Consider the following 14,641-nt stretch of genomic DNA (forward strand, 5'->3'; position numbering starts at 1 on the left):
ATAACATGATCTTCAAGGAATAGGAGGTCTGTTTTGGACCAACACACGATGAAGATGATGACAAACAGCTGCAGACCATATGCGAGAAATTAATATTTTACAAGGTACTTTTGCTGTTAACTGAATCATTGCACTTTTTGATTTAATGTGCTTTTGTTTGGTCTTAGCCTTATTTATTGTTTACTACTAAACAGTTCTCAGTGTTTTTAATGTGAAAACCTGATTTGACTACGTTCGCGTGTTGCCTTCTCTCTCTCTCTCTCTCTCTCTCTCTCTCTCTCTCTCATGCCTGAGGACTTTGCTTATTTTATGTTGGAAGGCAAAAGGATTCAAGAAATTTTATACTACTCACCACAAATGGTGGAACATCAAGAGGCTGGAGTAAGAGTCATCAGTTTCTTCAATTTCCAGTATGGTTTTTGTTGTCAACTGGTCTCTTAATGGTAGTCTAATTTACAGGCAGAGAGTCGCTCTTAACTGAGTACTGAAGGCTCCCTCCATTCTTATTTAATACAGACAGAAATTATGATAAGTAGAACAATGCTAACAATGTTTCACCTCTCCCCGTTTGCTAAACAAAGGTGACTTGTGAATAGTAAACCTGTGTCAGTGACTGTGAAAGTGACCTCCCTTAAATCAGTCTGTACACTTAATCTCTGAAACTCTCTCCAGGACTTTGACTATGTAGCTCCTAGTTTTTCCATCATTGTGTGTGTGTGTGTCCTCATTGGATGTACCCAAGAGGATCTCCTGAAAGGTGTTAGCATTGTGTCTCATTGATGTATTTAATTAGGACCTTCAGAGTATTAGGCTGAGTTATTGAAGCATTGTATGTGCTAATGTCAGCTCTCACCTAATGGACCTGAAGAATTACGTAAAGACATATTACATTTTTCTTTTTCTTTTTTTTTTTTTCTTTTATTTTTCATTTTCCTTATGGTTGTACAGACATATAATTGAGCTTAAGCTTAACTTTGGTTCAACCGCTGCTTCATTCTTCACAAATTCTGCAATTTAATAGAATAACGCATTTCAAACGCAGTCTGTAAATAATAGTTTTCAAATCCATGACCTTGTCTTTTTAGGCTTGTGTCATAGACTTGAATCATGAGATTATGATTATGATATAATGTCCAAAATGAACATTTCAAGTATGTACATTGAAGGGGGTTGTGCTGCATTTTACCAGGATGTATGTGTTATTTTTATAGATGCTATATGAAAAAAAAAAACAACATTATATTGTATCAGAACAATGAATGTTATTTACAAATATCCTTCTCCTTACTGAGGCAAAGTCCTTTCACAGTGATATAATATGTTGTCAGAGGGGTTTTTGTTTGTTTGTTTTTCTGGCTTTGTTTGTAATTCATCTCCACTGTACTGATAAAGTGTGCCTGCCAATTGCATCTCGTGGAACATTTGGTTCTCTCTTCAACCAATTTACCACTACTGATAACTTGAACTGTAGTAGTGTTCGGTCTCTCCTGCAGGATCATTCTGTATAACTGTGGAATATCCTCAGACGTAGAGTGTGATGTGAATGAGAGTTTGACCTGGAAGAGGGTATAATATTTCTGTTGATGCAACTTACAGTATCTTGGTGAAGTCTGAGCTATTGGTAGAGTAAGGCCATAAAAAAAAAAATCAAAGTTCACTTTATCATGTCCTTAAGTGAACATAACCCTTCAGTGTTCTTTGGAGTCATGTATGACCTGATGTGGTTTTCTGTTTTGTAATGGTTTAGTGGTGATACAACAAAATAGATATTTCATTCAAGACTATGTTGACCTTGGTCTGTATGTTTATGGCTGTAAGTGAACTGATTTATTGAGGCGGAATACAAAGATGCTCATTAGGTGTAAAGGGTCACATAATACCATGAATGTTTGTTTGCAATTTGATTTTTTTTAATATATATATATTTTGAAACATGCACCCATAGTTTTTACTTTTGCAACTATCTTTTGTAAGAAAATAGCTTTTAAGTTTTCTTTGTTGTTTGTTTTGTGCTCCAACACTCCTCTTTTGAAGATACCATATCTGTGATGGTTTATAGACATACTAGGACTCCAGATAGGTGGACAAGACTTCAGACTGCCTACTTGAAACATTGTGCTGTAGTGGACCAGACTGTCTAAATGCATTGTGTACCACCTGGTCTCATAACCTGTAGAGAAGGACGGTTCCTCTAAAGAATTCTAAGGGAGAGGTTGTATTCTTGTACTGTGACAGTGGCACAAGTGAAGAGCCAAAGAGGAAACTGCATTGCTTTAAATAGCCTTTTCCTTGCCCCCCTGTATCAATCACACTAGCAGCACATATTGCCAAATTACTTTAAAAGCTGGTTTTCAACTCTCTTGACTGTTCAAAGCAAGATCTCTCCAGAATGAAACAACCATTTTCCTGCATAAAAAATTATGGCTGTGCTTTTTATTGATTCTCAGACTTTGCCATGTAATATTGAGATGTAACAGATTTAACATTGTGTGTTTTTGTTTTATTTTGTTTTTATTTCTGTACAGATGAAATTTGTCAATTTAATAAAATTGTCTGCAGATTTTCATATTGATTCTTGCCTTTGTATGTGAACAGAGACGCAACTCTGATTTTCAAATAGGAAAACCTCATGAAACACTTCATGTATTGAAATAGACAAATGAGGGTTTCATGGATCGCCTGTTGCAAAGCTATTTTTTTCCTGCTCATGGCATCGACCGTACATGTGAACAGTAAACTGAGGAATTCGTTATGCGCGGGGTATGTGAGTGGAAATATAAACAAAAAACTTTATGTAACTTAAATGATGCCATTTCAAAGTCTATCAATGGTTTGCCCATAGATGAGTCACAAAGTGAGACTCCTCGAATTTCCCGAACAACCTCGCAAACGACTAAATGTCTCGTCATACTCTGCTGCCGTCTGGTGGATTACCCTGACTCCTAACACATACCTCAACGTGAATAATCAAAGGCATTTAATTCGTATATTATTATCATTTAGAGTCAGACTATCAAGAACTAGAGACTAAAGAAACCAATTAATTTCAAGTAACCAACCTTGGAATGACAAAATAAATGCACTGGTTTAAGAACTCTGAGAAATATCTTACATACCCAACAGACCACATTCTATTAATGTGTAGGAATCGTTCAACGTGGTGTGAAACGTGACTTCTTGTGTGAAAATACAGTGCTGTAGCAATCTTTATTTTGGCTTGTATGTGAATATATTACAGAATAATCTGACTCTGTCTCGGCTTAATTTATTTATTTTAAAATTGATTTGCATTGAATTTTTCTGTGGATGACCTAGCTGGGTGTAATGTAGTATAAGGCTGTAACAACTTTCAGTTGCACATAATGCAGATGACAACAGGTAGTCTCTGTTACTGAAGTAAAATAAGTTTTGTGAGCATGGTTTGTTGTGATTACATAAGACTTTAAGCCATTTTCTGTGCTCCTAAACAGTTTGCCTGCGCATTTTCGCATTGTTATTGGATCCGCGATTCAAAATGAATTAAAACTGTGCTACCCGCAAGACTCAGGAATATCTTGAAACTATGTTTGAATGTCATGAGAGATGGAAGTGTTATCAGAGTCATCACGTACTATGAAGCACTGTCAGTGTTATCCTTAATCTAGAAAACACAAAATTCCAAATTGTTTGTTTGGGTTCCTTGGGTTCATCAGTTAACCCAAATATCCAAGATATATTGGTTCACTGTCGGTTGCTAGCTTCTCCGCTAGTTCAAATCAGGCGTTCTTTAGCGAGGGGACGTCATACGAAACCTAAGACAGTCATTTGCATCCAGAACATAACCAGGATAGTCAAAATCCTAAGGAGTGGGTCGCCTAGGTGAGTACAGAGTGTTATTACCAAGAAAACGCTGTTACCGCTAACTTGCATATCTACTGTACCTGGGTAAGTAGCAACGGCAAACTTGTCTGTGGTCTATCCTAAATATTTCTAAAAGCCAAGTTGAGTTAACATACGCATCTGCTAACCTTGAAGTTAGCTTGGATAGCATTAGCTTGACGGCTGTTGCAGTTTTCTGCTAGCCAAGTTTTGCAGGTTATGTATTGAGGAAAAAATTAAAAGGTTGGGAAGTAGACGAGGGAGTAAAAATATTTGTCGTACCACAGTAAAGAGCCCATTAACTGTAGTCGTTTACAGGATGTTAAAACGCAGCTGAACGTGTTTTCGAAGTTTGTTATGGTCTCACCATAGCTAGCTAGGTTAGTTAGCCAACTACCTAACCTCACTGCTTCACCTACTGTTCAGCTAGTATGGTCGTCAATATGCAAAAAGGGAGCTCACCTGACTGCTTAACCACCCTTTGCAGCAATGTCAACAATACATTTGTGCCCCGAATTGGCTGTTTGATTCACTCTAATCAGGTTTTAGCTCCTGCCCGTTAGCTAAATAATTGCCAGCTAAAATCTTCCATAGCCATATATAAATATATATGTGTATATGTATATATAGCTAATATTTTGATTTTGATTCTCAGAGTGTTCTGTTCATTTGTCATCTGGACATTCTATATCTGTGAGCGATGATTACTTTTCCCTCCCTTTGCCAGTGGCAGAGCCATGCGTAGCTGCGTACGGAGCTCTAGGGCTCTGTCCCCTGCAGTGCTCCCTCGGCTCCTATCCGATACCGGGTGCTGGGGGCCGAGATCAGACCGCCGCGGTCTTTGGAACTCACCCCGGTCTTTTACGACAGCTACAGAAACACAGCCTACTCCTCTGCCTGGCCAGGCCCGTGTGGTCATCTGTGGAGGAGGCATAGTGGGAACGTCTGTCGCCTATCACCTGGCAAAGTTGGGATGGACAGAGATAGTGCTCTTGGAGCAAGGCAGGTGAGTTACAGCGAGGTGCTCTGGACGCAGTGTACCATCACATGGATTAAAAGATGTGGCACATGTTATATTTTTAAACATGTTCACAATAGTAATTTTCATCGTTCAAGGGCTAAATGAAGAGGATAATTGCTTTTAGTTGTGAGTGTAAATTGTTCCGGTGTGTTTTGTGATAGGCTTGGAGCAGGCACAACTCGACTGTGTGCCGGCATTGTTAGCGTGGCCAAGTCTATCTCTATCGAAAGCAAAATGGCACACTACTCTAATGCACTGTATGAACGTTTAGAGGAGGAGACTGGAGTCAAAACAGGTGAGACACTTATAGACATTTGGTGTTTGAAAACTGTTTTGTCTTGTATCCAAAACTGTCTTATCTTAGTTAGTTCTGATTTAAAGCATACACACAACTAGGCTGCTTGTATATAAAAACATGAGGTGGATTATGATTGTGTAATGCAGACCCTGGGGAAGAAATCCTTATTGAAGTGAGAATATTAACCACTTTAGTACCTCTGGAGTTGAAACCACTGCAGCAGAGAACTGAAGACAAAATTGTTTGCTTTTTTTTTTGTTTGTTTGTTTTAGGGTTTGTGAAGACTGGTTCTTTGTGCCTGGCTCAAAATCAGGATCGTTTCCTCTCTTTAAAGCGCCTGGCATCCAGGCTTAAGTAAGTCACTTTTTCCTTTTTCTGAAAAGTGGACAATTTTTATATAATATATTATGGCTGCACAATGCATAATTTGTCATTATTAGATGAATTTCCACGATAAACACATTGCAAAGGGATGAGGTATCAGAACAACTAAGGCTCATAAAGCTGGAAAGTTGAGGGAGAGACATAGAGCAGAGGAATTGCCCTGCTCTATTATCACCTGCACACAAGTCTACCATGTGTAGACCTGGTACTGAAAAAGGGGAAGTACATATATCATGTGGCAATGCGTTGGTTATAAAAGAGATGACTGTTCGCAAATGGAAGTTTTGTGCAAAACGGCTACTGAAAGTGACTACTAAAAGGGTACAACAGACAGCATACAGTAGACCTGTCTCATCACTTAAAATACAACGAAACGCGGTCTGCTCATTTTCAGGGTCTGTGCTTGCAGCACATGCGATCAGAGACACGTTTAATCTTTGTTTTATCACATGTCATATTGCCTTCACAATATCCAACAAGTTTATCACATATAGCATATCCTCTCCATATTGTATAGCTGTATTACATATGAATTTGGATGTGTTCTGACTTTTGCTGGGAGTGTTATGCAAATTGTCACATCAGAACCAAAAGCAGATGGATGTGACAATTGATTACTGTAGGTTAGCATTGGGTAGGGTGATTTAATTCTAAGATACTTTTATATATTGAATGTCTTATTTCACTGTTTACACTGTCCTTCATTTAGGAGCATTTTTTTAATTTAGTCTAGACAGTGACACAAGGACAATATGTAAGGAACTGGTATGCCTTGCTCTCTCTCAGGGTCATCGGCATCAACTGTAATGTCATCAAACCCAAAGAGGTGACCAAACTCCACCCTTTAGTGAATATTCATGATCTTGTTGGGGCTCTCCACCTTCCAGGGGATGGGGTGGTTTCTCCGCCAGACGTCAATCATGCTCTTGCTGTTGCAGCAGCAAATCACGGTGAGAGGTTGAACCTGGTGTTAAAATTGTATTTGGAGTTGAGAAATAGCTTTGACAATGAAACATCTCATCATACCTCAATCCTGTTTGCTTTTCCTTTTTCTCTCTCAAACAACATTATGTCCATCTCATAGGAGTTCAGATCCATGAGCGCACTAGTGTGAACCATGTTCTGGTGGAGAAGGGTCATGTGACTGCCGTGGAAACAGACAGAGGGCCCATTGAGTGTGAATTCTTTGTTAATTGTGCAGGACAGGTGAATTTCTGCAAAGCACTCAGTCTCACTTATCGTACTTTGTTAAACTGATATAGGATCAGGTAGCAAATTTAGCTATGAAATTGGAAAGATTTCTTTGCATGTATGATTTGACAGATAGTTCACAGTCCTAACACACTTCTAGTATTTACCTAATTTTGTTCAGTTTGTCATGTTTTTCCTGTTGTGCTGCATTTCTGATCTGCAGTGGGCATATGAGCTTGGCCAGGCTAGTGAAGTGAAAGTGTCTGTGCCACTTCATGGCTGTGAGCATTTCTACCTCCTTACCAAGCCACTCCAGGAACCTCTACAACCCAACACTCCAGGTAACGCACAGTTTTCCTCTTCACTTCTGTTATTCGAATGTTTAGATCGTGTCATCTGTTCACAAACAGCCCTAAGTTATTGATACTGTGCCACCACATAGTTATGCTCAAGATTTTGTTTGTGTATGATATTTTTAATATGTTTTTCTGTTTTATTGTAAAAGTATTTGTCGGTAACAGACGGACATTTGGTATTTTGAATAGAAAATATTTGCGTCCTTCAGCAGTGATTCTTATGCAGTGCCCTCGGGTTCAAATGACTTTATGTTTTGTGCTGGTCTGTGATTATTTTATTGTTAATGTAGATTTATGGAGAACAGTGTAGATTTGCATTGTGTTGGATTCTTCTCTAGTGGTAATGGACATGGATGGGAGAATCTATGTGCGAGCCTGGCAGGGAGGTATCCTGTCAGGAGGATTTGAGAAGAACCCTAAACCCATTTTCACAGAGGGCCGAAACCAGCTGGATTTCCAAAACATGCAAGAAGACTGGGATCATTTTGGTGAGTTCAGCTGTTCTGAGTCCATGCGAAGGCTTTTTGTGGTAGTGAAGGTCCTTTCACTGTCCTTGTTCTGAGTTCTATGAGATAAATAAGGGCTTATGTAAAGACACGACTCCTTAGGTAGAGCATTACCACAACACCCCCTGTATTTACCTAGATTGGGAATGAATGTTGTGCTTGTAATACTGCACTTCATGCATGCTGCTCTCTGATTAGTAAAGTCTACGACATTAGTATGAATAGGTTTGACTGTGGCTTACAGCAGTTGCATGGTACTCAACAAGCTATACCTGTGTTGAATGGTATTTCCTTTGTGCAGACCGAAAGCTTTTGGACAAAGAATTGATTGGCAGATTTTTAGATTAAGTCATCTGGCTCAACCAGTATTTTGATCATTAACATCATTTTGAAAATTTCAATTTTTTGATTTTGAAGACTATGCTTGAATGTTTAAACTGTATTTGTGTTTAAAGAGAAAAAAAAAAAAACAGAAAAAGAAATGGATTTCTTTCCCTGGAGCTCCTAGTGAAAATGTTTCTAGAGTTTATGCGCTGGCTCCCCATGTGAAAATGAATCCTTCACCATTAACTGGATTCACTACCTCCTGATGGTTTGTTGTAGGCCCCTCTGAGAGTTTGGCTTCTGACTGACGAAATTTTTTGCTCTTAGACTTGGCTCATGTTTCAGTCATTTTATTATAGTCAGGTAATACATAGCCGTATTAGTAGTCTTAACCTCTTTGACGCGACAGGAGTGTGCGTGTGTGTGTTTGAAAGCACTCGGGCAAATTCCTGACAAGGACAGGTGCAGATATTTCAAGCCAGCTATGTCAATCAGCGCTCACTTACCCCCAGTGCAATTCATTGATCTGCATTATTATTTCTCTCATGTACTTTCTCTGTGTCCCTGGCCTACCTTTTATTAATTACAAATGTCCATTAACTAATGTAGGCTACTGTCAGTGCACCTCTCAGAAGGTTTTTGGTATAGGCTGTTGACATTTAATGTTCTCCCCTCTGCTGGCGAACCACTAACACATTACCAGTGAAAACATTTTTTGAGGTATACTGGTAAAAAGCCAAGTCCTCTGAGTTCTCGGATCAATCTTTGGATCTTTCTGTGGTTTTCAGTCAAGACTGAGGTGAGTTGATGAGCTCAGTCTATAAATGCCTTTTTCTACCTGCAGAGCCCATGTTAAGTGCTCTCCTGAGGCGTATGCCTAGCCTAGACTCCTGTGAGATCCACCAGCTGGTGAATTGCCCGGAATCCTTCACTCCAGACATGCGCTGTCTGATGGGAGAGACACCAGGCGTGCACGGTTATTTTGTCTTGGCTGGCATGAACTCCTCTGGTCTATCCTTTGCAGGTGGCGCTGGCAAGTAAGAATCGAGTTGTGCTTATCACTTTCATTACATTTATCCTATTTTATTTTTTCCCTAAGCCATATATATTTCTTCGCATTTGTTCTCCTTAGGTATTTGGCTGAATGGATGACGTATGGTTACCCCAGTGACAATGTCTGGCCGCTGGATATTAAACGCTTTGGCAATCTACAGAGTAGCCGCACCTTCTTGCGCCATCGAGTTATGGAGGTCATGCGTGAGTACAGATCACAGAATGCCCCATTTGTATCATAGTTAAGAGTTGAATCACACAGAGGAAAAATAAACAGTTGTGTAGCACAATTTTCACTGCCTAAAGGATTCTCATAAAACCAGCTACACTTCTTCTCTGCTTACTTATCCAAACAGAATATATATACAATATTATATATAAAATAAATAATTATATGTGTGCGTGTGTGTGTGTGTGTGTAAATGATATTATTTCTCTGTTTCACTGTCTGCTCCATTGTCTCTTGCTCTCAGCGTTGCTGTATGAGCTCAAAGTGCCCCGTTGGGACTTCCAGACAGGCAGGCAGCTGCGTACTAGTCCCTTGTACGACCGGTTGGACACGCAGGGTGCTCGCTGGATGGAGAAGCATGGATTTGAGAGAGCCAAGTACTTTGTTCCTCCTGGAAAGGGTGAGGAGGTGCCTGTAGGCAGTGGGATAAACTTTTACAGTCTGAAATCCTTGGGTGTGATTCTTTTTCCAGCTATGATCTTTGTTGGACTCTGAATTGTTTTGCTTTGTTGTGGTTGAGTTTCACTGAAAAAATCCCCTTTCTGCTGGTAAGCAAGTTTATGCAGCATTCACCAGATGAAAGTAAAAAATGACCAGTTGTGTTCAGCAGTGTAAAACAGTAGTGAACAAAGAAAAGTATAGAGTATTTGGGGGTTTTATATAGGAGTTTGTTTAAGTCCTGTGCAAATCAGATTTGTTTACTTTCAGAATGAATTTTACATTACTTAGGCTGCTATGCACTGGTATACCAATGAGTCAATTCTATTCTTTTAAGATATTATTAAGCTACTATTAAGATTATTAAGTTGTTCTATTAAGCTGTTAGTTCCATTTGGATACATTTCTGAAGTTCTGTCCTCTTGTCTTGCCTTTTGGTTCTTTACAGATCTGTTGGCTCTTGATCAGAGTAAGACCTTCTATAAGCCTGACTGGTTTGACATCGTGGGTGCTGAAGTCAAATGCTGTAAAGAGGCTGTGTGTGTCATTGACATGTCCTCCTTCACCAAGTTTGAACTTACAGTGAGTGATGCTGTCTCATCCCTTTCAGCCATCGGCATCTGTTTGTATCTTGCAGTGTCTCAGGAGGTTTAGTCAACCAAAGCACTAATCTCTGAGGTCTATCATGCTGTCTGACTGCACTTGTTCATCATGTAGGAGGTTCTTAATGTTATCGTTAGTGGGGAAACACATTTTTAAAAGCATATGTAGATCTGGAAGATGTTATGTCACATTCTGTTTGAAGTGCTTTAGGACTAGTTTATATGTTTATTTGTATGGAATTCACCAATCTGGAAATGAGAAGTCAATGTCTTTAAATTGAGGCTGCTCAAATATTGCCTTGAGTCATGGTTGAGAAAACTCATTCTCATTGACACCCCCCCCCCCCCCCCCCCCAAACATTCATAAAGTCATTCATTTTTTTCCCTTTCTTCTAAATATCTCATGTGTCTACCAGTCATCTGGGGACCAAGCCCTAGAGCTCCTACAGCACCTGTGCGCCAATGACCTTGATGTGCCAGTTGGGCACATTGTTCACACGGGTATGCTCAATGAGCGAGGTGGCTATGAAAATGACTGTAGTGTGGTGCGACTCAGCAAAAACAGGTTGGTAAAGAGGGAAAAGGTCTTAATTAATATATATTTTTTGAGTCATAACCAGTTTTCATTTGTGATGATTGTAAACAAAGCTCTGTAGCTGTATGAGTGCTGTTTGAACCTGGTTAAGGATAAAAGAACAGTTGGTCACCATGTCACAGAGCACAGCCTAGGCTTTTTAGGGGTTTTTCCTCCTCCCACACACTCTCACTTGTTCCTCTGTTCCTCAGTTTTTTCATCATCTCACCCACGGATCAGCAGGTTCATTGCTGGTCCTGGATCAAGAAGCACATGCCAAATGATCCACACCTCCACCTAGAGGACGTCAGCTGGAAGTACACTGGTGAGTCTGGCACATTAACTAACCGAAATCTTTGGGGACTGTAAAGATCCTCGCTTACAAACATTTCACACTTTTCTTAGATACGAGCATATCATCAGAGAAAGCTAAAGTATTTAATGGTCCCTGTTTGACCCTTCTCCCCTTTTGACCTCTAACCCCTCACAGCTCTGAATCTGATTGGCCCACGTGCAATGGATGTGCTGTCTGAGCTCTCATATGTCTCCATGACTCCAGAGCACTTTCCCTCACTCTTCTGCAAGGTCGGCACTGATCTTTCTGTAATTGTAACCATATTGAGCTTGATGTCTGTGAGCTATCATTTAGAGGCAGGGCCATTGTAAAAAAACCTTTAGTGCTTTAACTTTAGTTGTTTTTGTTTGTTTGTTTTTTTTGCTGGAAGGTTCTCATAGTCTTGTTCTCATTACAGGAAATGAGTGTGGGTTATGCCAATGGGATTAGAGTAATGAGTATGACACACACTGGAGAGCCAGGCTTCATGCTCTACATCCCCATTGAGGTAAGCTGTGTTTCATCCACATGATTGTAATTGTCAGGAATAGTCATACTTTCCAGCTCATTTGTTGTACCGTTAACGTATTGCATGGTGCTACAGCTGTTATTCCTGATGAGTATTTTGATCGTCTTTCTGCAGAGTTCTTTGTATTAATACGGTTGTGTTTTTAAGTTAATGAGTGATCATTAAATGAAAATATCACCTGCCTTTCTCTCTTTGCTGATATCCCAGTATGCACTGCATGTGTATAATGAGGTGATGTCAGTGGGGCAGAAATATGGGATCCGGAACGCAGGTTACTATGCCCTGCGTAGTCTACGCATTGAGAAGTTTTTCGCCTTCTGGGGACAGGATCTGGATTCTTTCACTACGCCTTTAGAGTGTGGCCGGGAGTTCAGAGTCAAATTCGACAAGGTCCGAGAACTGACGCCATTCAGTGTATCTTTACCCATTAGCTTTTAATAAGCATCTTGTGTACAGCTGTCTTAAGCTATATCCGTTCTTTTACTGACAATTTGGTTGAGAAGGTTTAATTTTCCTCCCACCGATGTTAATTTTCTCGTCTCTCTTGTGAGCACTCTCGTTTCCTCTTCCTTCCCCTCCTCCCTCCTCTCATCTACATTTCCTTTTTTCCTTTGCTCTGTCAGGACACTGATTTCCTGGGTCGGGACGCTCTGCTGCGGCAGCGTCAGGAGGGAGTCACACGCCGTTTCATCATGTTGGTTCTGGAGGATCACGACACAGAGCTGGACCTGTGGCCCTGGTGGGGCGAGCCTATTTACCGTAACGGTGAGCTGGCAGGAGTGACCACTAGCAGTGCCTACAGCTACACCCTGGAGCGGCACGTATGCCTGGGTTTCGTCAGCCCACCAAGCCTGGATGGCACGCCAGCAGTAGTCACCCCCGACTTCATCAACAGAGGGGACTATGAAGTGGACATTGCCGGTCAGAGGTTCCCAGCCAAAGCCAAACTCTACCCCTTCAGCTCCCTCTTCACCCAACAGAGACGCCGCAAGGACGACATGGAGCTCAGCAACTTCCAAGCCAAGTGAGGAGGAAAGGGCTCGTGGAGGTACTGGGTTGGCAGCATGAATGCCTTCCTTCAGTTCTTACCTCATCTCCTTGCAGTGCCAAGCTGTCTTGTCATTTTATCATACACAGGCAGGGCTGGCCATTGGCTGCATATGCACAATCAGTCCCTCTAAGCCTTTTATAACCAAAGTGCACTACCACTTACATACCAAATGTTCTGCCAACAGCCAGTCTGGTCTAGAACTCAAATGACGCGTCTTTTACAGTTAGGAAAACGGTTAGTGTGGTTTCTTATTACCTCTGTCACTTGTACCGCAACCAGCACTAAACTTGTTGTGCAGAAGAACAGGCTTAGTCCAGGATGAGGATTCTCCCTCTGGTCTTCAGCTGGCCGAAAGTCAACCAGCCAATGATCTAAGTTCCATATACTACAGGTCAGTCAGTCAGGGAGATTATTTGTGTGGAGTGTGTGACATAGTTGGAGGGTGTCATCTTGTTTTTGTGAGAACTGGTTATCTAACCATTGCCATATGATCTCTTTTAGCCTGCTCTGAGGAATGAGTGTCTGTAGTGGTTCGCTCTGGACAGCTTTTGCTTTAGAGGGTGGAGTAATGTTTTTCTGGTTCTGACCAATAGGGCACAGAAATACTTTCAGACATTGTACAATTCTGTAATTTTTGTCCTGCCGTTAAGTGGAATTCCTTGTTGTTGAGGGTTGGTATATATTGTTGATTTAAAAAAAAAAAGAGAGAGAACTTTAACTCCCTTTGGGAGAGCCAATGTAAAAAGACAGAGTGTCCAATTAATGATAAATAAAGGGATGTATTTTTGTATGAACAGTGTACAAAATCTCCTTTCAGATATATTGTATCATATGTTGTAAGTGTTTGTACTTTTGTCTATTGTAACTTAAAAAAAAATCTGACTACACCATTTATGTATCATATAGTCGGAGCTGAAGTAATAAGGATGCATAAGGAATGTGTGCATCATAAGATAAGAGAAAAACAGGCTGTCTCCATGCTGTAGAGGATAGACATTTACTGTGGTGCATGAATATTGTAGTACTATGGCTACACTCAGCGTGTGCAAGGCATTTAGAGGAGATAAAAAAGACTGGGCTTACACTGTATCATAACACTCTCATTCAGTCAGTGGTCTCTCAGAAATATGGTAAATATTATATTTTAATTTTTATTCATTCGTAAGTGAGTTTGTTCCCGTTATATTGTCTTGCCAGTTAATCATATTTTCATGCATTTCATCAGTAACCAGTGGTCCTGTAGTCCTTCAGTTCTGTCAAGTTTTGGGAGTGAACTCAACTCACTGTGGATCTTCTCAAACTCCTGTGCTCATTAGTAACACTAGACACGAGGGTTTTCGGGTGTATTTTTTTTCTCGTGGCACTGTTTGATTATGAGAGTTCAAAGACTCTTGTGTTTAACTTTCATTTGAACCGCAGCGTGTTTTGTGATATTTTCCGCAGGAGGCTCGTTAATAAACCCGTGGATAGGGAATGCCTCACACTGCCTCCTCAGTGGGATGGACAGTAGCAATATTATTTTTGTGCGGTTGAAAAACATATATGTACTATACATATCTTTCTCCATATCTGTACATTTTAAACTCCATAACTTTACTGCTCTTTGGACTGCGTGAACTATGAAATGCACTTGTGAGCGTGTGGGATCGATCCAGTGCACCTCAGTGTTTACATCGTCAGACCGATACACTCCTGTCACCCTGAATGCATGTTCAGTTACTTGGGTGGATGTTCTGGGGTTAACACAGGCATAACACAATATGAAGGTCAACATGGACTCCACATAGTCGAATGTCCTGCTACCGAGAATGCATGGCTTGATTATAGTAATGCTAACAAATGCAACTGCTGTGTGGTCAAACAAGCCACACCACTATATTTAATGAACGTTTG

General features: G+C 40.5%; 1 protein-coding gene across 1 annotated transcript; it reads left to right on the forward strand.

The window, feature by feature from the left end:
* The first annotated feature begins 3,809 nt into the window (after window positions 1–3,809).
* On the forward strand, window positions 3,810–13,253 carry pdpr (pyruvate dehydrogenase phosphatase regulatory subunit). Its single transcript, XM_030765950.1, has 18 exons — window positions 3,810–3,858; window positions 4,586–4,864; window positions 5,041–5,174; window positions 5,450–5,531; window positions 6,348–6,511; window positions 6,646–6,767; window positions 6,976–7,093; window positions 7,447–7,596; window positions 8,783–8,975; window positions 9,071–9,195; window positions 9,465–9,620; window positions 10,107–10,240; window positions 10,677–10,825; window positions 11,047–11,159; window positions 11,325–11,419; window positions 11,587–11,676; window positions 11,905–12,087; window positions 12,321–13,253. Exons 2-18 carry the CDS (start codon window positions 4,596–4,598, stop codon window positions 12,723–12,725), a joined length of 2,682 nt encoding a protein of 893 aa, XP_030621810.1. The 5' UTR covers window positions 3,810–3,858; window positions 4,586–4,595; the 3' UTR covers window positions 12,726–13,253.
* The last annotated feature ends 1,388 nt before the right edge of the window (window positions 13,254–14,641 follow it).

This window comes from Chanos chanos, chromosome 2 (assembly GCF_902362185.1).
Source record: "Chanos chanos chromosome 2, fChaCha1.1, whole genome shotgun sequence".
NCBI lineage: Eukaryota > Metazoa > Chordata > Actinopteri > Gonorynchiformes > Chanidae > Chanos > Chanos chanos.